Here is a 26,483-nt window from a genome sequence, read left to right as displayed (position 1 = left end):
CAGTTGAATGCACAGCTCTTATAGTGTAACGACCAACGTAGTGAAACAAAACTTGAATCATACGTCAACAAAAGAGCGATGCGGTGATGGTTTTGGGTCGCAAGTGGTGATGGTAGGTTTGAACTCTTTGTTTAGAAGAAGGAACGTACTAACAAATAGTAATTGTTATTTTCCTTGTAGCTAGTTTGTATTGATTTTTACAAATATCGTTATTCTGTACAGCAAGTATTTCAGGTTATTTTTCCTTACACATTAAATTATAAGGTTAAGTCATCATAAAAGCCAAGATTACTTGAGAATTGACGGTGATCTCTATTGCTTTTTTAAAGGCTAATGTATTAATATATAGCAGATTGTGGTAAATCCAATCTTATTTTGAATTGCTACGGATTATCTATGGGTGCATCCTTGTCGGCTTCTCTAATGCATCTGTATTTCGCACTATAGAATATGATGGGAGACGTTATGGATGTAACGAGCACGAATTCTGTTGTTCCTGATGACATGGATGGTAAATCTATGAAAGCTTCTGGGGACGCTGATGATTCCCGTGGCTCAGGATTACTGTAAGTGCAGAAAAACTGTCCTCTGGTAAACGTGCATGATAACATTTCGTTATGGTGTGGAGGTGTCTTCTGTATTTTTATGATGTTTTGTGGATCGTGATCGCGTGTTGATAATCATGTCATTCATTTACTCTTATTACTTAAAATCACGTTTTTAAATTTGTGCAAGTTGAATTTTTGGATTCTGTATGAATTTAGGTGTTTATTGTTTTATAATGTGGAATTATGCTACCATTTCAGTAACGGGAATGAAACATTGTTCGCCAAAATGCCAGTAGCTATGGATGCAAGATATTATAACATGGATCACAGAAGAAGAGGCCTTGCTGTTATTTTCAATCACGAACATTTTGACATAAGAACTTTAAAACCTCGTTCAGGAACCAGAGTGGATCGCGATAACCTTCAAGAAAGTCTAAAATACCTAGGATTTGAGGTCTCTGTGCATAATGATCTAAACTTCAAAGATATAACTAAAGTTATTGAAGAAGGTTTGTTGCTTTTTAATTATTTAAAAAAATATATAATTTCTTGTAGGCTATATATTTATGCATGTACTCGGTGTATAGTCCTATTAAAACAACTTGCGTGTTCTGACAACTTGCAGCGTGGTAGTTCCAGTTGGCAGTTACTGTGGCAACCAGTACAAGCGTGCCATTTAAACCAATCCCAGGTAGTCGCGCCCTCTCCCATTCCCTAACTTCCCTGTCTTAAAGCCCCCTTGAGGTGTCCGGCCCGAGTTCCACGTTGCCAATTCATGGGCCTTGGCTAACGAACAACAACTGCTGTAAAGGTAGTCAAGGACCATCACATGACGGATTATCAACACCAGGGAAAACTCGGCACTATGCTTCGGATTTCAGTAAAAAGATCGCAAAATTAAAAGCTATGCAAAATGACAAGTTGAAGAACGGACCTTTACCGATCATAACTTTCATCTAAAATTGCGCGCCGATACCTATGGAAGGGTCCGGCTGATTTTTTTTTTTTTTTTTTTTTATCCAAAGAAAAGCATGCTCTAGATACTTCTCTCATTCTCACCTAAACTTGAACCCGCAATATTGATGAGGCCAATCTAATTATTATTGGCGCTGATGTCAGTGGACATTTCCACGATAATGTAAATATAAAGACAGGTCATGGTTTTAAATCTGCCTTTCTGCTGCTGAAATCTACAAATCGTCTGGAGATCGACTGATAAAAGCCTAAGAGGAAGGGGAATGAGGAGTATGTCTTACGATATTTGAGCTGAAAAAGTTGCTGCTGAGCCACCTTGAATAATATGAACAATATTTCATATTATGCTAACGTTCTCCTGATTCCTGTTCAACGTCTAGCATAGAGCGAGAGGGTTTGATTGTTGTAGTAGTAACATCAGCTGGAACATGAGGCAACACAGTGCTCCCACACCTTTGCTCGGTGTCATGTGTTGCGAGCTGTCAGAACACACTGGTTGTTTTAAAGTACTGTAGTCAGTCAAATAGAACATACTTTTCACCTAGACTTGAAAACTACAGGGATTGTTGGCACTTAGCTGGTGCTGCTGCACAGGTGGGCTGGTGAAATGTTTGCTTTGTTCTCAAGTGGCAGTGATAGAGTGCATGCTTAGGCTGTGTAGTGAGCATGGTTTTCGTAAGCATGTGGAATGAGTGGTTTACAAGTAGAGTTCTTATCGAACGCACGTAATTAGTGTTGCATTCCGACACTTGTTGTTAAACATTATTTGTGGTATGGCGAGTAGGCCTATAGTATTTGGCAACTGATATTGCTAGTTGAGACATTTTTCCTAAAGAAGGAATTTTATAACAGAACTATTTGCACATTTCTGCAGAGTTTGCATGGTGCTGCAATGCCTTCAATAAAATACATAACCAATTTATTCAAGAAAATGGCAAGAAACAGCTTTGCAGATATTCAAGCTATAGCCCAAGGAAATCTTAATGCTGATTGATACAGGAGTGTGGCATTTCACAAAGGTCAGCATTATGGGGACTGAAAATGTTACACTTATGACTTTCAAAGTGTCAGTGGTTGATCAGTTAACACCACAGGATCCAGCTGCCAGCGTAAATTTCTGTCGGTAAATGCTGCAATCTATCCACGATAATATTGTCAATCCTTCTCTATTAATTATGATGGATGAAGCTTATATCCATATAAGTAGGTATGCAAATTCTCAGAATTCACGGTAGCTGATTGGCATACCTACATTTCTCATGTAAGGTAGATGCACCTATGCCTGACCTCTAGCTGACAACCTAAATTAAGATATGAAAAAAATGAGAATATCTCCACTCATACTTAATTTCTTTTTGCATCAGTTTGTAGTTTAAATGTCTCTCTTTGGAAGAAAAAATGAGTTGGCAGTAATTAAAGTTATGATCTAGATCTGCAAGTCCTTTGAATGAAGGGGAGCGTCAGCGAACAAAGTTTGGAGGGAACCTTAGCATTTTTCATAAAGAGGTTAGTGCAAATAAATAAGGTATTATATTTTGTTTATTGGGTTCAGAGAACCTTAGCATTTTTCATAAAGAGGTTAACGCAAATAAATAAGGTATTATATTTTGTTTATTGGGTTCTGTAAGTTAAATCAATGTTTGATAGTATGTTGAATGAATGTGTATTAATTCTATATGGTGGCTGAAGTGATATAAATTATCACGTAAATTATGGAAGGTCAGCCGATGGTACACCACAGTGGGGCCTTATACCTTTACCTGACAATTGCGCCAGCTTAGGGTGAAAAAATTATTTTGGTCTGTTTCAAATTAGAAACATTCAGTTTATATTAGCTAGATAGTAGATATGGTAGCCATGATCGTTAAAGGCATCAAGACTCTACTGGCTGACACCGTGGTTAGCCAGCTCGAATCCCGTTGGTTGGAAAAAAATTCACCATCAGAATGTTGATGGCAGGTGGTGGTAGGCCTATAAAATTTCTAATTACCAGCTTGCGTGCAAAACACCTGGATTAAATTCCAAATGCAGTGCTCATATGGAGTGAGAGCATATGACGCTGTTGATGATTAGTTCGTCGGATGGGGACGTGAAGCGTTGAGCAGGCCCGTTCATGCTATGCGAAAGGAGTAGGCTGTGTGCCGGCACCAAGTTTCACCTTCTCCCTTCTTACTATCATATATCATGTCATTCATTTAATCTCAATAACTCCTTTGATGAAGTTGATGTCAGGAAGGGCATCCAGTCGTAAAAACTCGCTACTAAGATTCATCTATCTTCATGCCTGATCCCATAGAGAAACGGGACAAAGGTTGGACATACATAAATACATACATACTAGCTAGGTATAATATTTCTTTTTTTTGTCATTCTCCAGTAAGGGAACCTGAAGCTGATCCCATGTGTCAGGTGTAGGCAGCTGATATAAACCATAACCCAAAGCTGTGTGTATATTTTATAAATTTTGTCACACCTATCTTTCAGGTGGCGATATAACCCTTTCAGACCGGAAAGAAAACTGGAGGTGTGAATTTTTGTTTGTACGTCAAGAACTGACTAAAATGCTCCTCAATACACATATTAATAGTTTATTTTACAAAATAAAAACTAACATCCGAAAAACAGGACCCACACAATTGTGCGTATCAAAATTCAAAACCTCGTATCACGTACGATGGTGTAGCTTCAAAATTTACGTTCACTAACCAATGTACACACTTCATTGAATATATTCCGGTATTCAGTAAAGCTTCTAGATTAATATAAACGCAATAAATAAATACTTTCGGCACTACTGCTTCCTGCCATCTCGCCGATCAACTGTGCTTTTTAAACTCTTCTTCCTTCGCCCTGGCGGTCAAGCGCATACTAAAATCAATTGAAATACACGCCACGTGTCCTGCACAATCACTGCAGTCCGGTGTAGCGCCGAAAAAACATCAAATACGGTCAGGGATAACGAAAATACGAACCCGCACAATTGTGCGTACTCGGTCTGAAAGGGTTATAACAGATCCTCAACAAAGTAAATTTCTAAAGTATTCACCGTCATCAGTGACTGCTGCATTGTATGAGGTGGAATGACGAATGGTAGTATATATGGCAGCTTCAAAGAAGGGGGTACCAAACACTGATCTTCTGTACAAGGCTAGGGGAAAGTATCCTGCTTATAATGTACAGAATATCTATAATGTTTAGGCTGTAACTTTTAAACAATGATTAGTTGATTAAAGAGTAATTTATTTTGTTATATCTTACAATCATATATCATACCCGGCTTCGGGCGGATGACCTTCAATGTTAGGCCCCTGAAAGAAAACAAGCATCTTCATCATCATACCCGGCTTGCTGGAGCGAAGAAATGATGATGATGATGATATCATACAATATAATTTGTGTCAGCTACAGGTACAAAAACACTCATTTGAAAAATTAATTTTAAGGGATAATTATTGATTACATGAATATTTTATTTTTATTTATCTTGTTAGGAACAGAGAGTTCTGTCTGATGGTACATAAAGATAATGTGTGACTTGTTTAACAAATTTCTTTCTCCAGATCATGTAAAAAGAAATTATTAAAGTATCAGCTACTGGTGCATCTACCTTAGTGTATGAAATTCCTCTTCACGATTAGAAAGTAGTTGGTTTGTGTGTCATTGCTGCATGGATAATAATTTCCCCCCTGTTCTTTTATTACGCAGTTAACTTGGAACTTCATGTGCAAAGCATACTGCAGCCATTTTTTGAAAGCCCATACAGTTCATCATTCAGTGCTTGGGTTAAAACAGTTGTTTGATGATGTAATAATTAGTGTCTACGGCAAAGCTTTACGTTGTGTTATGCAACATTAGTACCAAGAGTCACCACTTGCAGCGCAGGCAGGCATCTAGACTCTGTATGACTGTCGTTTGTTTAGTTCTCATGGAGGATGTGATAGCACAGAGCACAAGGCTGCCAACTTAGGAAGTAGGGACCATGCGATTGATTTACATTGTTAGGTGCTGCTAGAGACAAAACCACTGGACTGGGTTCAAGCAAACCGGGACTTAAACTTCCCAGCTTAGGGCCGCAAAGCGGTCGTTAGGCCTTGAACATTCCGTAGGGAGCGTATTCTGTTTGTTGGCAGTGAGAAGCTGAAGCATGCTGGATAGTGATAAAACCATTGGTGGGATTGGTTAGCTCTGGCTAGTGACAAAACCATTGGAATGGGATCAAGCAAAGAGAGTTTGAGGACATAAGCCCCCCCGGTTAGGTCTGCAAAGCAGCCGTTAGGCCTCCAGTATTCTATACGGTGATGTTAGGTATGCTGAATAGTGTTTAGTTTTTATTCTGCGCTGGTTGGTAATGGAATGTATTTCTCTTCATTGCTGGGAAAGACATCATATCTGATTATATGTCAGCCAATGGGATTGGTAGTAGCTGCTCAAGTAATGGAGAATGGTGCTTGCTAGATTTAATTAGGTTACAAAAGTAGATTCTGGGGATGGGCTGGTAGGCCCTTGGCTGTTGTAATGAACACATCTCTTCCGTAAAAGGAATTCCATGTAAGATTTGCATAATTTCAACTCCCTTATAATGTTTTTAATTTTGCATAGCAGATGGTAAAATTCTATCAGAATGGGCTTTACCCCCTCATTTCCCCGATTAAGTGTGTGTAATTTTTATTTGTGGGGAAATTTAAAACAAAAAGTGTACAGAAACAATCCACATACCTTTGAGGCCCTGGAGAATGAAATCAGATGACATACGTGAAACTTCAGAGGCAGTGATACAGCCAGAGTTTTGGAATATTTTACGCCAATGCAGTGTTTGTGTCAAGAATGATGGACATTATTTTCAACAGCTGCTTTGATGAAAGGCAAAAGATCCATATTAGTTTTTCAACTTTCATTATTAACTAATGATTTAGAACTACTGTAATGAAACTGAACACCCATGCTGTTACAGCTTACCAGTGAGTTGAGCAGGGGATTGTGGATAATTATCCCCTGCATAGTGCGGCAATTTTTCATTGCCCCTCCCCTGTAGATTTTTTTTTTTTTGCTAGTTGCTTTACGTCGCACCGACACAGATAGGTCTTATGGCGACGATGGGACAGGAAAGGCTAGGAGTGGGAAGGAAGCGGCCGTGGCCTTAATTAAGGTACAGCCCCGCATTTGCCTGGCGTGAAAATGGGAAACCACGGAACACCATTTTCAGGGCTGCCGACAGTGGGGTTCGAACCTACTATCTCCCGAATACTGGATACTGGCCGCACTTAAGCGACTGCGGCTATCGAGCTCGGTCCCTGTAGATTGCGTTACCTGTACGAGTACAGTACTCTTCGACTTCCTAGTTCATCCAGTTCAGTTCATAATTCAGAGAAGAATAAAATGCAACCAGAACAGTGGAAATTCAAGTTTAGTTAATTGCCCAGTATGAGTGTGATGAATAACCTTTTGTGAATTATGTTGCTTTATCCAAATTAAGCAATTCTCATGCAGATAAAACAGACTGAGATTTATTTCAGTTCCATACAGCACTGCATAGGAGTAACTTTGACAGATCAGTTATAAAGTGTTTATGACTCATGATCCCAAGATTGTGGGTTCAATCTTGGATGATGTAGTTGATTTGTGATGGACAGGAAAAATTTTTGACTCACAGTGTCTTAATTCTTGGCATGTTACTAAGACCTGTAATGGCACAGTCAGCATTCACCTCGCCAAGTTAACTTCTAAGATTTTATTTAGCGTATGGCAAAAATATAATACGCATTTGTACAGTACTGTATATAGGCCAACAAGAAACAAGAAAATCTATGAGCAACACATAATTGAAGGTCAAGTTCTTTAACCCGTGAGGGATTGCATCCAGTCTTTTCAATCATTTCTGTTTATTTTGATCAATCCTCCCGTGAACACTGTTTATTATACTTCCTACCCCTTGGTATCTTTCAGTGAACTCGTCCACACTTCTGTCACACCACTGTTAACGCTCTCCACTCCTTCAGTGAGTGACAAGGTGGCTAACCGGTCGTTTCGTTCGCACGTGACCCCTACGTTACCTGTCTCCGTTCTATTGAACTGTACGCGATTTATGGCGTAGACTTACTTATAAAATACGGAAAGTGCACTGCTATTAGGCCTACTCATTGTTGAGTAGAGGGAGAAGGAGCATTATCTAGATGTGTGTTAAATGATATTAAACCTCATTTTAAAAGTATTTTCCATAAACAGAACTTGAATTTTTATTTTCAATTTCATGAGCAAAAGGCAATCTCATTGTTATAATTATGTTAAAAACTGTTTGTCTCTGTTTAAATAGTATTATCTTATATTATTGTAACAATAAATAGCCTATTAAGTAAGTGCTTGGTGTTTTATTGATTTCCGGTCAAAACGACCGTACGCGACTCCTGATGTTACACTCAGCACGTGACCCCTTGCGGGTTAAGCCACTGTAAGCTATTGCTTCATCTGTAGGTATGAGGAAATCGCTCCAACTACAGGTAGACCTTGTTATATGCGATAGTTATGTTCCGCGGAATTGCCGCAAATTTGCGTGAATCGAGAGTAATTGTATTTGTAAAATATGAGGTTAGGTTTCAGTTTACTCCTATATTAAGTTTAAAATAGCAGAGATTCTTAGTATTTTTACAAAAAAATCGTGTTTTTGAAACGCATTTTAACCTTTTGACCGCCAGCCTCATATGCGTTAATCCCTTCAAAGAGACCTGAACGACGGACTAACTAAAGTGATCCTATGTGGTCATAAAATAAGAAAAGAGAGTATTTCATGATCAAAAAATGTTAAGAAAATAATATTGTTACTGCCAAAAACTGGATTATTTTAGAGAGGTGGTGTTTCCTATGCCACATATAAAAAAAATTGAGCCTTATGTACAATATTACAGTTACAATATTTTTATTATTAATATTATTATTACATTAACGTGAAAATTTCTAATCTCACATTATATGCAAATGCTGCAGTTTATTGAAAAAAAAATGAATGTGCAATTAGGCAAGAGTTTCCAAAATAAGCCCTTTTCATCAAGGTTGAAAACTTGCTTTGCATTATAGCCTTTTTCTGTCACAATTTCTTTAAACCTCTTCTTAAAATTCCTCTTCTCCAACCTCATCTGTTGCAGCAGCCTCTCCTGTCATTTTAATGTTGTGAAAGTCAAAACGATGCTTGAAGCGATCAAACCAACCTGAGCTCGCTGAGAAAGATGCTGGATCTTCTTCTTTCGTTAACCCCACATACAAGCTCTTGGCGTTAGCTTGAATAGCAGTTTCAGAGAGAGGAATTTGGTGGTGTTTGTGATGCTCAGTCTAATGGCTTAGCATTTTTCCATTCTTTCCATTGCTTTCAAGTAAGAATAGCTTGAATAGCAGCTCCAGAGAGAGGCATGTGTTGTTGGTTGTGGTGCTCAGTCCAATGGCTTAGCATTTTTTCCTTCGCTTCCGAGCGAGAATTGGTCACTCTAGTCACACTTAAGTTAGTAGAAGATTGAACAGTTTTTCGAATTGATTCCGCATTGTCACAAATAGTTCTCACAGGGGATTCACTAAGTCCCAATGCATGCTGAATGTCAACAATACGCTCACCTTTCTCATAGCGATTCAAAACTTCTTTGTTTCTAATGAATACGACTTTCGTACATGCTTCTTTCCTTCGGCAGGCACACTTTCTTTCCTTTTACCCGGCATTTTAAATACGAAACCTGTCAAGTGCAACTTCACAGCTCTGCTGACCGGAACTGACAATTCACGTTTCGACAAACATGTCAGAATATGCGCGTAGAGATGTGCTTGCCCCGTTTAACCTTGGCGTGCGATGTAGTGTTCGTTACAGAGTTCGGCACGCATTTCTGTACCCACCTTAATGCTTTAGGGCTGCCACATACTGTTAACAGATGGCAGTACTAGACTTAAAACCAAAATCACGTGCAGTACATGCGAAATCACGGATAATGAATCCGCGTATAACAGCGTTTACCTGTATCTAGTTAGGTCCACAAATTACCCTTGCGATATGGAGAGTTGTTTGTCATGGAGTGTCTCAGTTTTATACTGTTGTTGAGACATACTTTAACTTGTGAAGTGAGCCGTTGCATCTTCCACGATCTGTTCAGGCTCTCTTCAGAGTGGTCCACATCTTTTGCAGTATATAGAATCTGCTGCCAAAGTGCACACCATAGTAGATGTGTAGGGAAACATCTCTGGCAATTGACCAATGATCTCTCCATTTCTTCAAAAGGAAGTCGTTAGAGACCCAGTTAGTAGCACCATGTGCCGCAACTTGAGCCTCTGCAGTTTGAGAACAGGAATGTCTTTTAGGAAAACCGTTAAGTTGAGTTCCAGCTCTGCCACTATGTAACATTCCAAAATTAATTTAGAAGAATTGTTATGTAAGTCTTTGTCTTTGATTGATTTTTTATTTTGAACATCATGTAGGCTACCTAAATGACAATACGATCAGGAGGAGGTAAAATGTTCTTGTCTGGTGCGTGAAGTATAGGCTATCGATCCAACACGGCAGCAGCTCCGAAAAGGTTACAGGCTTGCCAACGTTGGCATTTTATTACTATTATTATTGTGCTTTTTCGGCCGCATTGGACCACTGTAGATCAGATGTAAGGCTAGTGTCAGACCTAAGACAAAACACTGGTTAATAGAGCAAACGCCTGAAAAGCCTTACATCTGATCTGTTTTTTGACATGCTCTATTGGTGGAAAAATATCTAATTCCCTCCTTGGGAACTTAGAATTTACATTTGGACCACTGTAGTCAATTTCTGTCCGATCTTCTATGATGTTTTATGTTTTTTTCTTTTCTGATCTTCCAGTATTTCTTCATTCTATCTGATCTTCGTTGTCGTTCTTCTTCTGAAAATACCCTTTTAGTTGTTTCTCATTTATCACATTTTGGTAGGAATCTAACTTCACGATTCTTCAATTTATTTACTTCGTTTGATTCTTTAAATCCTCTAGTGTTATGTCTGATTCTTTCATGTCTTCTTTTATTTCTTTTATCCAGACAGGTTGTTGCTTTTGTTCCCAAAGCTTTTCCAAAATTCTGCATATTAACCTGTCTTGAGGTGTTCTCAACAGATGACCAAAGAATATTCTCTTCTTTCTCATGAAATCTGTTATAGGTTCTATTTCCTGATATACTGCTGAATTTGGAATGATGCGCCATTCTCCTTTTTGGTACTTCTTATTAATGCATGTTCTTTCTATTCTTCTTTCTATTTTTAAAATTTTGTCTATGTTATTCTTTTGGTTTAGTTTAAATAATGTTTCACTTCCATAAGTTATTTCAGGTTTGACTACAGTCTTATAATGTTTCAATTTTGTATTTATTGACAAACATTTCTTGTTGTATTTCTGGTTACTTTTTGGGCTCTGGATAATTTATTCGTTTTCTCTGCCCAAGAAATTTTTTCATTTAAATTGTATGTTATAGTTTCTCAGAGGTATTTAAACTGTTTTACTATTTCTATTTCTTTCCCACATATCAGAACACTGCTTATTAAAAGGGGATCTATTGCTATTATTTTAGTTTTTTCGAACGAAATTGTTAATCCTATTTTTCCAGCAAAAGTTTGGAGACTTGTGATTTGATTCTGAGCTTCATTAAGGTTATTAGCTAGTAGTGCCAGATCATCTGCAAATCCTAAGCAATTTAGGTTAATTTTATCTTTAGTGTATCCAATTTTTATGTTTTTGTTATTGTCTTTATACCATTCTCTCGTCAAGTTGGCATTATACATAGGTTTCTGCTACAAAATATTGGTTTTAGAGAAGACCATTTGTCTGGATAGGTTAGGTCTAGCTAGTAATCCGCCTATGGATTGGAGTGGTAGAATACATCCACGGCACCCCCTGCCTCACGTAAGAGGCAACTAGAAGGGTCCCAGGAACTGTTATTTTGAGAGCGTTGGTTGGCGACCATAGGGCCCTTAGTTGAGTCGTGGCATTGCTTCCACTTACTTGGGCCAGGCTTCTCGCTTTCATCTGTACTATCCTACATCCCTTGGTCAGTTCTTACTCTTTTTTGACCCTGACAGTATTAGAGAATTCGAGACCTAGGGAGTCTTTCATATTCACGCTTCATGGCCCTTGTCTTTCTTTTCCTGATACCTTAATTTTTGAAGTGTCGGATCCCTTTCATTTCCCCCCTTGATTAGTGTTAATAAAGGGTGGTTGCCCAGTTGTTCTTCCTCTTAAAACAATAATCACCACCAACACCACTCTGGGTAGTAAGAAGACCATTGGGCTGGATTGGTTAGGTCTGGCTAGTGACAAGACCATTGGGCTGGGGGTAAGTAATGGGGATCTGGAGGTGAAAGCCTCCAGGTTATGGCTGCAGAGCAGCCGCTAGCATACCCTGGAGTCCAGCTAAAATGTAGCAAAAAGTTAGGTTATCCGATGCATCGTATCCACTACCTGCCATGTCTCTTTGAAATGCCGCTCATTTTCATTGAATGTGCTAACACTGTGGCCAAACATTATGCGAGCTCTATCGGAGACAATATAAACATTGCCTTTATCACAGCTGGCTAATATGAACATAGAAGATGGTTGCAATCTAGTTTGTCTCTCTCTCTCTCAGGTTTAATTCTTCTCTATGTTAGAACACTTTTTAGGGTAGGTGGGTTGGTACCGGGCAAGCATTGAGAAAGCTCTCCTCTCTGCTGCTTCAGGTATTGTAAAACATTTTTCTATGACTCCAATATCCGAACTGGTATCGAAGGTCTGCAGTGCAGTAGCTGAGGCTATAGTTTTATTATCATTGCCTAGAACAGTCGTGCTCACAACTGAATGGCTCCAGTGCATTATGGTGAATGATGTGAGGTGAGAGATTCAGGGTGGAGCCGCGCATGCTTTCAGCCTAGGAGCTCGCTCACTCTAAATCAGGGCCTCTCAAACGCCCAAAATCTCTCGGGTGCAAACAGCGGTGCAGAGTTCCTGTGCACAGTGCATCGGTCCCGCTTGGTTCGGACCAACGCTTCGTCTCTGGGCTACTCGGCTCAACTCAGCTCGGATTTTCAGTGCTAAGGAGCAAGTGAGGAAGAGGGAGACGGGGAGCGAGCGAGATAGGCGTGGGGAAAGAGAGAGACAGCGCTATTGCTCTAAATCGAGGAGTTGGGGTCTGCACTCTGGTCAACCAAGAGAAGACGTCTTTTGCACCGTGCACAGTGCTTGCACCCTGAGAGGCCCTGTTCTAAATCCAGCTGTGTATCAGCAAAGTAGCATGGGAGGATTTTTATTCCGTGAAAGCACACTGGCTCATTTAATTACAGTATACTCTAGAACCCCACTCTCACAGAGTCTTCAGTACAAAATGTCATAATATTTTTTTACTCAGAAATGGCTTGAAGTTTTTGGCCATTTGTTTGAAATGCGAGCGTTAAAACTCGCAAGGCATGAATTCCCTGAACAGTTCATGAATATTTTAATTGGTTGGTTAGTTTATTAATCAGTATTTGTACAGTATTTGGTTTGTCTGTGTAGATATAGTAATAATATGGAAGAATTAGTTATTGATTATTAGTACAATTAAGAAATTATTTTTTATTACTTGTGACATTGATTCAAACTTTGTGGAATACATAGGGTGGTATTGACGATACTCCTACATACCATATCCTGATTTAAAGAGAATTTCCTACAATTCTTATTAGCAAATGAACAATTGATAACGTCAAAAGATATGTACAGTAAGCCGTACGGTTACGGTACACAAACTGACCATCGCCAGTTTACTTGTAGGCGCCATCAAATGCTATTAGATATATTCATTAGGGTACAAGGAAGGAGTAGAGTTGTGGAAATGCTGTGCCTTTTTACAATTACTTGACATATATACAACATTGAACAGTACACTATATATGATTAGGAGAGCGCATGGCGACCATGTTTACTTGGCGACTGAGAGGTGATGATGTCATAGGATGCTGGAGAGAGACAGGGAATTAATATTTAAAAACTAAGTCTGAATTTTCACTACGCATAAGTGATGAATTTTAATTATTTAACATTTCACTGTGGACAAGAAAAATGCTCACGATATAATTATGACATCACACTACCCTTTTTTTGGCTTCTGTAAACATGAGATACACCTGCGAGAATGTGACGTGAGCCAGGGCCACCAACTCTTCCTCGCAGAATGAAGGGGGTATAACACCCGTTGTCCTTATGAGCTTGGGTTCATGTATATATACACAAATCCGTGGCACGTAACGTATTTACATTGCATGATTTTATTGTATTTTATTCCATGCTATTGAAATAGGCCACCAATTCGTAATCCGTAATGTCATATCCTCTATCGCTAAGTGGTTACGTTTGTTAGGTTGGTATACTTGTGTAGATCGAAGGTGGAGGGCCTGCAGCTCCATACGTCGCCATTACCATCACTTCGTATTAACAATACCGTTACTGTCAATTCAAGTTTTGATATTTATTTCATTAATCGCTCGTATGTGCACATTGTGCGGTATTGTGTAGTTAAGTAATTAAACAGTGATTCGTACTCCAAGGTGGATTTATGTGCGTTGTTTTTTAAGTGGTTTTTAATTGCGTATCAAAATGCAATGAAACTAATCTCGTGAGTGCTTTATAATTTAAGTATGCTGGCTGGCTTCGTAGAAAATTTCGGCAGTACGTGTAATGGATATCAAAGTAACCTTTATTAATCTGCGAGTACCATTTGAACACCTTACCTTACTACTCTTGATACTGTGTGAACTTGCAATGTAATATAGTCTGCATTTTAAATTTTCTGTGTAAATAGTAATATACTTTTGGGTGGGTCGGTGGGTCCCTGGCAAGCATGAAGGATCTCTTCTCATTGCTGCTTAACGTATCTTTCACATCGTTCATACATGCTTTTCTGATTTCCTGTGTTCGTAAATTGGGAACCTTAAATTGCTCCATAATAATCGGATGCTTAAGCGGTATCGAAGCAGTCTCTCATGTTTTGTTGTTTTGTTTTTAATGTCCAGTATTTTAATGGTTCGTTGTGATTTATATGGTGAATTTATATCATCATGTGCAATATTTGATGTGAAGTGATCATTTTATGCTATAATCCACGGTGTGTTCAGTTTGTATTTTAAATGTCAGGTGTTGGCCCATGACGTCATAGTTTCATCATGGCTGAAACTTAAAGAGGTTGAAGGGATGCACTGACTGTGAACTATGACGTCATAAATACGGCTACCATGCCAAGAAAGTCGTTGCACTTGGCAAATATTTTCATTTAATAATCACAAATTGTGAAAAATCATAATTTTTGCATCTAAGTTACTTCTTTAGATACGGTAGAATTCACCCTTTAGGTTAAAAAATTTCTGAAATCCGAATTGGATATAGTCAGCTTGTGTACCGAACCCTTTTCTTTTTTCCCAATGAATTATTGCATCTTCTATAATGTATAATTGCTGGCTGTTCTAAGATAATGATTTTCTCTCCCAGTTGCTGAAGCAGACCATTCTGACTGCGATTCTTTTGTGATGGCTGTTTTATCTCATGGGGAGTTGGGCATTCTGTATGCCAGAGACGCTCCATATAAAGCAGAGTCTCTATGGGCAAGGTTTTCTGCTGATAAGTGTCCACAGCTTGCAGGGAAACCTAAATTATTCTTCATACAGGTAACATACCTACTGCTTTCTTTCAAATACATTTTTGCACAATGGTTCATTAAAAACTGCAACGTAATATTTTTAATATTTTACTTTCATTCACTTTGTATTATGTTAATATTGTCATATGATTAAGTAATTAACCTTTTTAAATAGGAAACATATGCTGGAATACAGCATTATGTACAAGAATTGTTAAGTCAAACCACCTGAGTTGGCTGCTCCCCCTGTGGGGGGTATCACCTGCGGTATCACCCACGGTATCACCTGCCTGTCCGAAGAGGCAACTAAAAGGGGCCCCAGGGGCTGGTTAACATGGGAGTGTAGGTTGATGACCACAGGGCCCTTAGCTAAGTCTGGAGATTGCTTTCGCTTACTTGTACCAGGCTCGTAACTTTCATTTATCCTATCTGACCTCCTTTGGTCAACTCTTGTTCTTTTCCGACCCTGATGGTATTAGAGCATTCAAGGCCTAGGGAGTCTCATTTTCATGCCCTTCGTGGTCCTTGTCTTTCTTTGGCCAATACCTTCTTTCTTCCCTATGATTAGGGTTAATAAAGGATGGTTGCTCAGTTGTACTTCCTCCTAAAACAATAATCACCACCACTTGAGTTGGCTGCGCAGTTCATGTTATGTAGGTGTGAGCTTGCATTCAGAAGATGATGGATTCGATCCCCGCCGTCAGCACCACTGACCTATCAGACAGGAGGACTTTGTACCTCAATATGTTTTTAAATTCATTAATCATGATCATTGTCATTTCACTTCAAGATTTTTAATTTATTTTGAGTTATGTAATAATTGTTCTGCTACTGAAGATGGCCTTGAGAATAGGCTGAAACATGTATAGACTCTGTTCCATCTAACAAATGATTTGATTTGTATTGATAAGGAGGATTTTATAAATACTTTTTATTGTAAAGTGACAAATTTGTAAGCGATTTAGTATTTTTAGTGGTGTTCGTAATGAGTGCAACTAAGAAATGATATTATCAATCTTTTACGGAGGCATATTCTGCTGAATTTCCTTGTTTTATATGATCACAAAAAGGCGAAACATCCACATTCTGTTCCATGTGCTCGTGCTCACAGAGGAAGAACAGAATTAGTAAATCCGGAAGAGCATCCGGTCATAAAAACCTGCCACGACAGATTCATCTCATCTCATACCCGACCCCGTAGACAAACAGGGCAAGGGTTGGACAAACAAACATTAAATCTGTTAAACACATCTCCAATACAAAATTTAAGGATGGCAGTCAGAAAATTAATTCCTTTTTTACCTCTTGTGGAGCCGACCTTAATATAGTAAGAGCTGAATCCTTGTTCACTTCATATTTAATTGAACATGATATCCCGTTAGCTGCTGCCGATCGTGCTGGTGCTCTGATTAGGAAAATGTTTCTAGGTTCAGAAATTGCAAAAAAATATGGCTGTGGTGATACGAAAACCACACACACACACGTTTTGAAAGAAATGGCTACGGATTCAAGAAGTGAACTCGTTGATTACATGCAATGTGAACCATTTTCTTTAGCTACGGATGGGAGCAATAATAGTAATGCTAAGCTTTACCCTTTTGTCATCACCTGTTTTGTGGCATAGCAGGAAAAGATAGTAAGTTCAGTGTTGTCTGTCCCAGCTTTGGTGGGTGATTCAACGGGACGTAATATTGGTAATTTGGTAATTTTACAGTTAGTGTTAAAAAATACCAATTCAAAATTGTGTAGCTTTCTGTTCCGACAATGCTCCAGTCATGTTTGGGAAGAAAAAAAAAAATGGAGTTGCTGCTGTATTAAGGGAAGCACAGTCATCTGTCTTTGTACTGGTTGCTCATGCCATTTGATTAACTTGGTTGTTGAGAAAGGGGCAAGCAGTTTGCCTGTTAAAGTTGATGAACATTTTTACAATTTGCTTTACGTCGCACCGACACAGATAGGTCTTATGTCGACAATGGGATAGGAAAGGCCTTAGGAGTGGGAAGAAAGCGGCCATGGCCTTAATTTAGGTACAGTCCCAGTATTTGCTGGTGTGAAAATGGGAAACCATGGAAAACCATTTTCAGGGCTGCCGTCAGTGGGGTTTGAACCTAGATGCAGCTCACAGCTGTGCGGCCCTAATCGCACAGCCAACTCGCCCGGTGATGATGGACTATTAGTCGACATCTTCTGTTATTTAGAAAAAAGTTGTAAGAGGAAGGAATGTCTTAAGAAATTCCAAGAGCTTCACAACAAGGAAATGAAGAAGATACTGAAACATGTTTGCACAAGATGGCCATCGTTAGGAACATGTCTGCAGAGGCTGTTAGAGCAATGGGAGCCACTACTTGGTTTCTTTAAATATGAGGTGCTTGTTAATGCTCAGTACTAGCTTAATATCAGTTACAATCCCAAAAACCGAGCCTGGTAGTTCCAAAGACCATGAAACGCTACTGAGGCGTCAGAATTGGTCTCTCCTAAAAGATTTGCATGTGTCTCAAAATCTGAGACTCCTGTGCTAAAGAATACGAACATTATTCAAAATCGGGAAGAAAATATTTTTATGGATCTGTCATCAGGCTTAAATAAGGCATACTGTGCCTTCCTATATGCTGTCATTCCTTTATTTGAGAATCTCAGTTCTAAACTTGACAGTGCTTCCCCTCACATTCATAAACTACTAGAACTAATAACAAAAATAATCGTATGGCCTCGGTTACTGTGTGCAGATATTTCAATTTGACGCCATCTGGCTGCCTGCTCGTCAATTTCAACGTTCCGTTTTACTCTAGGCCTACTATTTGGCAGACCGAGTAAACCAAAACTATCTTGGGCGTCTATGGGTGAAATTGAATGAATTTTGTCGGGTAAACACCAAATGTGTCAGCAGAGATCTTTTACATGCTGACATTATTCGACATGGATTGTCGAATGGAGTTTTTTCCGCCCTTCAAAAATCTGATTACCTCTGCCGGGTTTGAACCTGCTATCTTGGGATCCGGAGGCCGACACTCTACCACTCATCCACAGAGGTAGCTTACTAGAACTAATGACGAACCTGTTAAAGCAGCTGCTTTCCAGATTTGTTAAACCAAAATTGATCCAAAGTTCCTTTTTAATAAAAGTTCCACACCATTCTATTGAGAATCAGAGAGACTGATGAGCCAGTCAATGAACTTGGTGATGAAACTTAATGTTAGAGATAAATCAATATTCTTTTCATCTGCCAGAGGTTACCTGTGCACAGCATGTGATTATATTATTAACAAGTTCCCTCTCAATTATGAAGTACTGAAACATGCAAAGGTTGTGGAAGATTTCCATCATTGCTGCCGAGGAAGGACAGTGAGTCGGTTGAGGATGCAATGAATGTGCTTCAGAACCAATTTGTAACTCTCAGATTGATGACTGTGCTACTGTTGAGAGTGAGAATCTTGACAGATGGCACCAAATGGGCTCGCTTGATGAACATTCGTGGAGCTGATGGTGTTACAAGTAACAACTCTGATGGTGTTCCCAAGTATGATAGGGTATCCAGGCTAACGCTTTCTTTTCTGACTCTACCGCACAGCAATGCTGAGTGTGAACGTGTGTTCAGCTTGGTGAAAAAGAACCAAAATCAGTTTAGGTCCTCAATGTCAAATGAAATTCTGGATTCTATTTATGTTTTGAAAACCAGAGGTACTGGTCCATGTTACTCAAGTAGTATTCCTCCAGAATTTCTGAAGAAAGCAAAGAAAGCAACTCCTCTTCATCTGTCCCCTCCAACATGTGATGGATAATAGCCTGCATACTGTGAACTTGACAAAATTTTGTAAATAAGTGTACATGTTTAGTTTAATTTTGATGTTGACATTCATATTGTGAGCCGCAAGTTTGAAGTGCAGTAAAACACTGTTTGTGTACTGTGTGAACTGTTTCCAATGTTAAGTGAAAACAGATGAGCATTCATCAAGATGTAACTTTGTGTATTTAATTTCAGGGGGTGATCATAACATGTATTTGACTTTTATTAGTATTATTTGTAATATCCCCCGTTGCTGTCCATTTTCACTATGTCTCAAAACTGTGCTATGCGTGTGTTAAAAAATTTCCACTTTAGGATCTACTGGATTTCTCTTTTTGAATTTTGGCAGGTATGCTTAAAGTGTACGGAAGAGCTAACATTCAGATGTAGCATTTATTTGGGACACTTAGTAACCTTTGTCATGATTTTGCATCTTCTTTACAGGCCTGCCAAGGAGATAGACTAGATCCTGGGGTTACCTTGCGAAGAACTGAGACTGATGGCAACCCAGTGTCTTACAAAATTCCAACACAAGCTGATTTCTTAATTGCTTACTCTACAGTTCCAGGTAATGAATGCAATCGACCACTAGAATTTCAAAAGTGTCTTTGTATATTTAAATATATTGGATGTTAATATTAAATCATTTCTGATACTGTCTTCCCTTTCAGGATATTACTCCTGGAGAAACACAACAAATGGTTCCTGGTTTATGCAGGCTCTGTGCTATGAGCTGAAGCGTCATGGTTTTTCTTTGGATATCCTCACACTGATGACCTTTGTTAATCAGCATGTTGCCATAGACTTTGAATCAAATTCCCCTCAAAGCCCGACAATGCATAATCAGAAGCAGATTCCTTGTATAACTACCATGCTTACTAGATTGTTGCTATTTTCTGAAAAGCAAAAGTAAGGTATACGATTATACCTCCCTGTTGTTCTGAATTTTAATTGGACCTTGTGCAATTTTGTACACTGAGTAGAGATTATATTACTCAAGATCCGATATGCTTAGTTTAAGTGACTGTCAGACAAGTGCATAGGCCTACTGAACCACTAATTGCAGAACAAAAAGAGAATCTGATATTTTTGTTTAATGTTAGTGTAAGTCTTTCTTTTGGTAACTTTTTTTTTTAAATTAATTTCTTTTGTATGCTTTTGCATATAAAGACAATCTATCAAGCTGTGATCAGTTAGAATGAAATGCTGTTTTGCTTATGGAATGTTATTCTATAATGTTCTGTACCTTAGAAAATAATCTCAAGTGAACTTACAGATAAGTTTTTAAAGTCACCCTAAACACAAGATAACATAGTTTTAATAACTTACTTGATAAAACATATTTTGTATGTCGTATACCATTTTTTTGCTAGAAACAACTTTACAGTTGCTACTTTTCTTAAAAGTGAAGATGCTATATATCAGTACTAGCTATACAAGTAGCTTGATCTCAAAGAACATATCAGATTTTTATACAAAATAAACACTGTTTGTTATGTCTCAAACATAAATGGATTGTGTTCTTAGTGCCTCTCTGCAAGTTGTGACATAAAGAAATATTTTTTCTAGTTTTGTTGAAATTATTTTCAAGAGTGTAAGGTCATGAGCTATATTTAAGTATGAAAATATTAGGCTACAGGTCTGTCTTTCTAGGTTCCATGGATGTAAAAAGTAATCAATTTAGTGCTCCTATAGAGAGTATTTTGGAAAATCGAACCTCCTCCTTGTGAGAATCAGTATAATACTCTAGTAAACATAATTTTCACCGTCCTTACATATTCTGTTGAAACTGTGAATTCATTATTTACCAGGAGAGCATCATAATGTTTCACTTGATCATATGCTGCTGCATACTGTTGGTAATTTACGTGACATTATTGTGCTAATTAATGCTTTTTTTTTTTTTTTTTCACGTGCTGATAAAATATATACATATATATGCTTGCACTATAAAACTCAATTTTCACATTTTCAGTTTCGATAGTGTACTTAGGGACAGTCAATTTAGATTTTTATTATAATATTCTTTCCCTCTCTGTAAACAGCCATGATAGTTTTGTTATTAATAAATGATTTAACACTTTTTATTTTAAAAAGATAGATTTATAATCATTTATAGAAACTGAGATCTTTCATGAACATTAAATGATGGTTTAAATTAATTAGCCCATAGACAGTTTTGATATAGCTCTCCTTTTTACCTTAACCTTTATTCACCATTTACTCAGTAGCGTACATCAACTCTAATACGTTTGTGATATTCATGTTTTATGCTCAATTTACTTCTCTTATCTCAACCTATCAAGAGGCACTTTACCAATCAATCTCTTTTTCTCATTACAGTAGAACCCTGCAAATCCAAAATTTTCCATAATCCAAACAGAATCTCAGATAGAGGGCAAAAATATCTTGTTTGCAATGTAAAGGGGTTCTACCGTACAGTAGTCTCAGTAATTCAGCCCTCTCAAGGCTGGAAGGGTGCCAGAGAATTAGAAGGAAAACAGATGGGTTATTGGTATTTACAACCTTTTATAGAAAAAAATATACTGTACATATTCAAAGAAGTTGATTTATGAACAGTCACATGCTAGTTTCTTACAAGTACACTTTTCTTAAACAATTGAAACTATGCACGTTTGTTGGTATCTACATGGGAAGTGAATTATATTTTTATAATATATAAAATTGTCTGATATAATATTAAATCTGAGGAACATACAATAACGTGCGCTAATTCTTTTGTGAGCTACTATACATACTAGTAATGTTTAGGGCTATACCTCAAAAAGATATTCAGTTAAGAACACTTACAACCAAGCAGATTGGCTGCACGTTTAGGATCACTTAGCTGTGAACTTGCATTCAGGATGGTTTCCTGTGGTTTCCCATTTTCACACCAAGCAAACGCTGGCCATAGCTGCTTTCTTCCCAATCCTAAATTTTTCCCATCCTTGTGTTACCGAAAACTTTTGATGTGTTAGTGTAGTATTATACGGCTAGCAAAAAAACCCCACTGGAATCAACAAAACATTACAAACTGTATTTTGGGAGGAAAAAAAAAAGTAGCCTATACATAGTAATTCTCAGTTAGAAAGCTGTCAATTGTTTGTTCCTTGCATGAAAAGAGTTTCTCAATTTTGTCCAGTCTATTACGGTTATCACACTTCACAGTTTACAATAATGTTTTGTGCTTACATTTCTCTGAGTTTGGCATTGTTTAAGCTACAGTTGATACATACACCTGCACAAGAAACAGAACCATTCATGTTGTAATAATAATCACGTGAATGACAACAAACAAGACAGTGGATTGTTTTAAAGGCCGCACTATAGTGAGTCACGATTCAAATCTAGATGTTTCAACTTACAGTAGAGTCCCATTAATCCAGATTCATTGGAACCAGGGCCTGTTTGGTTGGCAAATTTTCTTCATAATACAGCATTTCTCCACAAGTACTAACCAAACAAGAATAACTGACTGATATTCGTGGAGTGTTGGGTTTTATTCGTTTCTGTGTAACCAAATGCTTTGAAACCTGTTTCATTTCGTTAATTATTTTACTTCGGTTTCTGCTTCAAAATATCACCATACAGAGTGAATTATTGTTTTATATGAATAATAAGAGTAATTTTCATTCAGAAATGCATTACTTAATTTCATTAAAACTTTAATCACTTAAAATGTTTTTGTTTGAATTAAGAGGTTTTGCATCATCAGACTTCGAATTAATGGAACTACTGTAGTCTGCCAGGCAGGGGGGAAGGAGATAAAAGGCTTGATTTCTAAATGTGCCATACTGCTGAATGGCTAGCTTAGGAAGAATGCATTGTTTCATTAACTCTTTCATTTGTGACTAAATCTATTTACATTATATTACTTTCATCATTTTTCTGAAACACCACCTTTTTTGTTCTTTATTATCTTCCTTTCTGCTCCAGTTATCTACCATGCTTCTTTATTAGGTCTATTCTACCTTGTATTTGCCATTGTAGGTTATCTTATTTCCAGTATTACCATTTCCTAATCTGATATTTCCTGCATATACATTTTTAATTAATTGTGTAAATATGCTGCTTCCTTCATCACTCAGACATTGTCATTGTGTTCCTTTCAGTCTTGTTTCATGTCTGAAGGTGCTCTCATTTGCTAACATACACAAAAAAATTGAACAGGAATATTGCAGGAATATTACCATGGTGTGAGAAAAATAAGTTGGAAGAATTCTATACTATGTAGATCCAAGAAATATCTCAATAGGATAAAAGTAAATTTCATAGGTTTACCGTAGTACATACATTTTACAATTTGCAGAAAGGATAATTTTTTTCCTCCAAGTTTTCCTAAATATTGTTCCTTGGGCATCAACATTTGTTTAAATGTCAATATTATGCACCTGTGGAGTGTAAGCTCAATATATTGAACCTTGTTTGTGTGATCAGTGTAAAAATACAGTATAATATAACCTGTATATATAATTTAGATTTTGTTTATGCAGTATTAAAGAGTCATGCATCTCAAAAGACAAGAATTAATGTTGTCTTTTTTTTTTTTTTTCCCAACTTGTTATTAACCATTTAAATTTCATATAGAATTTTCCTCATGTCTGAAAATTTGGTGCCCTATATTGAAGAAATCCACCATGCAGAAGTAAGGTAAGATCCTGTTGCTGCTGCTTTGTGGAAATGTTAATTTAAGCTATATAGAGAAACAAGAACATTATTAGGAACATACAGCAGGAAAAACACTTACAGGTCAGCTTAAAAAGGAGGAGCAACAGAAAAGGAGGTGAGGACAAAAGCAATCTCCACATCTTCATACAGATCAATCCCAGTTCTTTTATATTTCTTCTCAGCCCTATCTGAAGACCGCGGTGGGCAGAAATTGTCCTTATCCTTTTGTGTTTGCCCTCATCTGATTCTGTCCTGTCATTGTATTTGTCCTATTCTCCTGGGTTTTTATGTTGCACTAGCATGTCAAAGTTTTTCGGCGACGTAAGGATATGAAAATAATAGGAAGGAACACCACCACCATTTGCCTGGTGTGAAAATAGGAAACCACAGAAAAACCATCTTCAGGGCTGCCGACAGTGGGGTTTGAAAATGTCAAAAACATGTCAGATGTAAGGCTTTTCAGGCGTTTGCTCTATTAACCAGCGTTGTCTTAGGTCTGACACTAGACTCATCAGAGTGGGATGTGCCTCTTACAAGGGCTTCTGATAAGTTCACCTGCATACACCCCATGGGTAGGGTCTGACACATCCCACTCTGATGAGTCTAGTGTCAGACCTAAGACGAAACGCTGGTTAATATAGCAAACGCCTGAAAAGCCTTACATCTGATATGTTTTTGACATTTTTGACATGCTCTATTGGTAAAAAATATCTATTTCCCTCTATGGGAATTTAGAATTTTCCAGTGGGGTTCGAACCAATCTCCCCTAACTGTGTGGCCAACTCGCTTGGTCCCCAATTTATTGGGACCGGCACTGGATATGGATATGGATTTGGCCCAGTTCTAGAGCCAGATGTTCGTTTGATGGTTGGTGTATATATGAATGAAGAGAAATATATTTAGACAAACAGCTGTTCCCCAAACGAGAGGAATTGACCATATGCTGTCAATATCCTCGATGCAGCTGGGAATCAAACCCAGAGCCCTCTGAACCAAGGAGCCGGACGTTTGTGTTTATCCTATTACATGCCCTTATCTTTCTTTATATTATTTGATTTATTTATTATTTGATTTATCATTTGTTTATTCCTTTCAATATTGACACGCTGGGTTCCTTTTGAGTTTGTCCTGTGTTTCTAGTTTTTTGCAACCTGTATTTATCTCTTTGTGTCGTCCCATTTTTCTGTGTTTATCTGGCTTTCTTCATCATATCCTGCACTTCTCACTGAAGAATTATCATCAATGTTGAAGCCCACCCACCTGATGAAACTAGAAAAAAGAAGCAAGCTCGTCAAGGGCCAAGAAGAACTGGGATTAATGAGGAGAGTGTCCATCTGTTTGAAGACAGCAGTATATGATGATGTTAACTCAGTGTAGTTGAGGTTCTAAACAGTTTATCTTAGACTTCACTGGTCTTTGACTCATATATCAGTATTGCTGGTGACACATGCTAAGTGCAGTTAAGTATTTGAAAAGAAACTGAGGTTCTTGGGATTAATCTCCACTGATGTCAATGTGCACAGATTGGTGTAATTATTCCTGGGATTTTCATGCCAAAGATATTACACCACTCTTGTAGCAATTTATCCACAATGTTAACATACTCCCATCCACTTTTGATTTCTTGCATGGTTCATTCCAGAAGTCTCTTAAATGCCCCAGAGAATGCTGTTTAGGTACACTATCTCTGATCTTTGAATGTCTCTTTAGATACTGGTGGCCTGTATGCGTTGACAGAGGATGTTGAAGTAATATGAACACCAGCCTATCTTGGTGTTCATTGACTCCATCCACACAATGGTCGTTTTTAGGGCCACCATCTATTCTCTGCGTAGATATGGCAAGAACATAGAATTTTAAAAAATTGTGACAGACAAGAAAGAAAATGGAGGGCAGGTATTTGAACTACTGCTCTTTGCCCAAGAGAATCACTCAGTTCGAGACATACTAATTACTGCTGAAGTAACACAATGTACAGTTCATTTAATGGCCAGTACATTTTAACTTGTTTGTATAGGCTCCGTGCACTGGTGGGAGAAATGTACCGCTGTGCTGTGAGTGGTGAACATTGTAAGTTAATGTGTTTCACCGCGTACATTACCGCTGTCATCTCAACGCGTGCTGCCTTTGCCGACTAAATAATAACGGGATTTCAGAGTGTTTTATGCAACAACAATTGGCCACGTTATTCAAAACTTGCAGAAAGTGGCCATGTAATAAATTTACAAGAAAAACAGTTCACAAGAAATAGCAACAGAGCAATAACTGCAAATGTGATCAGAAAGAAACATTGGTTCACTAGATATCCTACCATTTCACAATAGAGGCAACTTAGTAATTTATGTATTACTAGTGGTGATAACAAGATTAGTGTTCATATACACATTCAACAATGCTGTCTTCAGAAAAATATCCTTAGTTTTTTTTCAATATGATATCATGTTAGTGTAGATGAATGCTGCTAGGAAGGTGATTACTGTATAATCCCGAATACCACCCGCACTTTTACCCCCAAAACATTGGTTCTAAATCTTGGGTGCGGGCCATATTCAAGCCGTTCATTCTCGTAAATATTTACTACGTTTACATGGAGTATTGAAATAGATTTGAATATGGTTACCATACTCAATATACCACACGTAAACGGGCATTCAGGTCCTATTGTGTTTTAGTTGTGTTCTAGAAAATAAGATTGATTTTTCTCAATACGGTTACAGTGGCATGTAAACGCGAAATGTAAGGTTATGAAGTACGGTAAATCAAAGAATATGGGTAAATATGATAGCCGCTGCTGCGGATGTTCGATCCTCATTTGTTTCACAAGTGTTTTTGACATGCAGGGTGCGCAAATAGCTGATCTCGTGGGACATTGTACTTTGCGA

The 26,483-nt window shown here is 38.0% G+C and overlaps 1 protein-coding gene across 1 annotated transcript; it reads left to right on the top strand.

The window, feature by feature from the left end:
* Positions 1–36: 36 nt before the first annotated feature.
* On the top strand, positions 37–26,483 carry LOC136879231 (caspase-1). The gene is made up of 6 exons (XM_067153039.2): positions 37–112; positions 448–566; positions 807–1,057; positions 14,999–15,174; positions 19,375–19,498; positions 19,602–26,483. Exons 1-6 carry the CDS (start codon positions 110–112, stop codon positions 19,841–19,843), a joined length of 915 nt encoding a protein of 304 aa, XP_067009140.1. The 5' UTR covers positions 37–109; the 3' UTR covers positions 19,844–26,483.

The sequence above is a fragment of the Anabrus simplex genome, chromosome 8, assembly GCF_040414725.1.
Source record: "Anabrus simplex isolate iqAnaSimp1 chromosome 8, ASM4041472v1, whole genome shotgun sequence".
In the NCBI taxonomy this organism is placed as follows: Eukaryota; Metazoa; Arthropoda; class Insecta; order Orthoptera; family Tettigoniidae; genus Anabrus; species Anabrus simplex.
The sequence above is the reverse complement of the archived record's forward strand: the minus strand, read 5'-3'. Positions and strand labels throughout refer to the sequence as shown.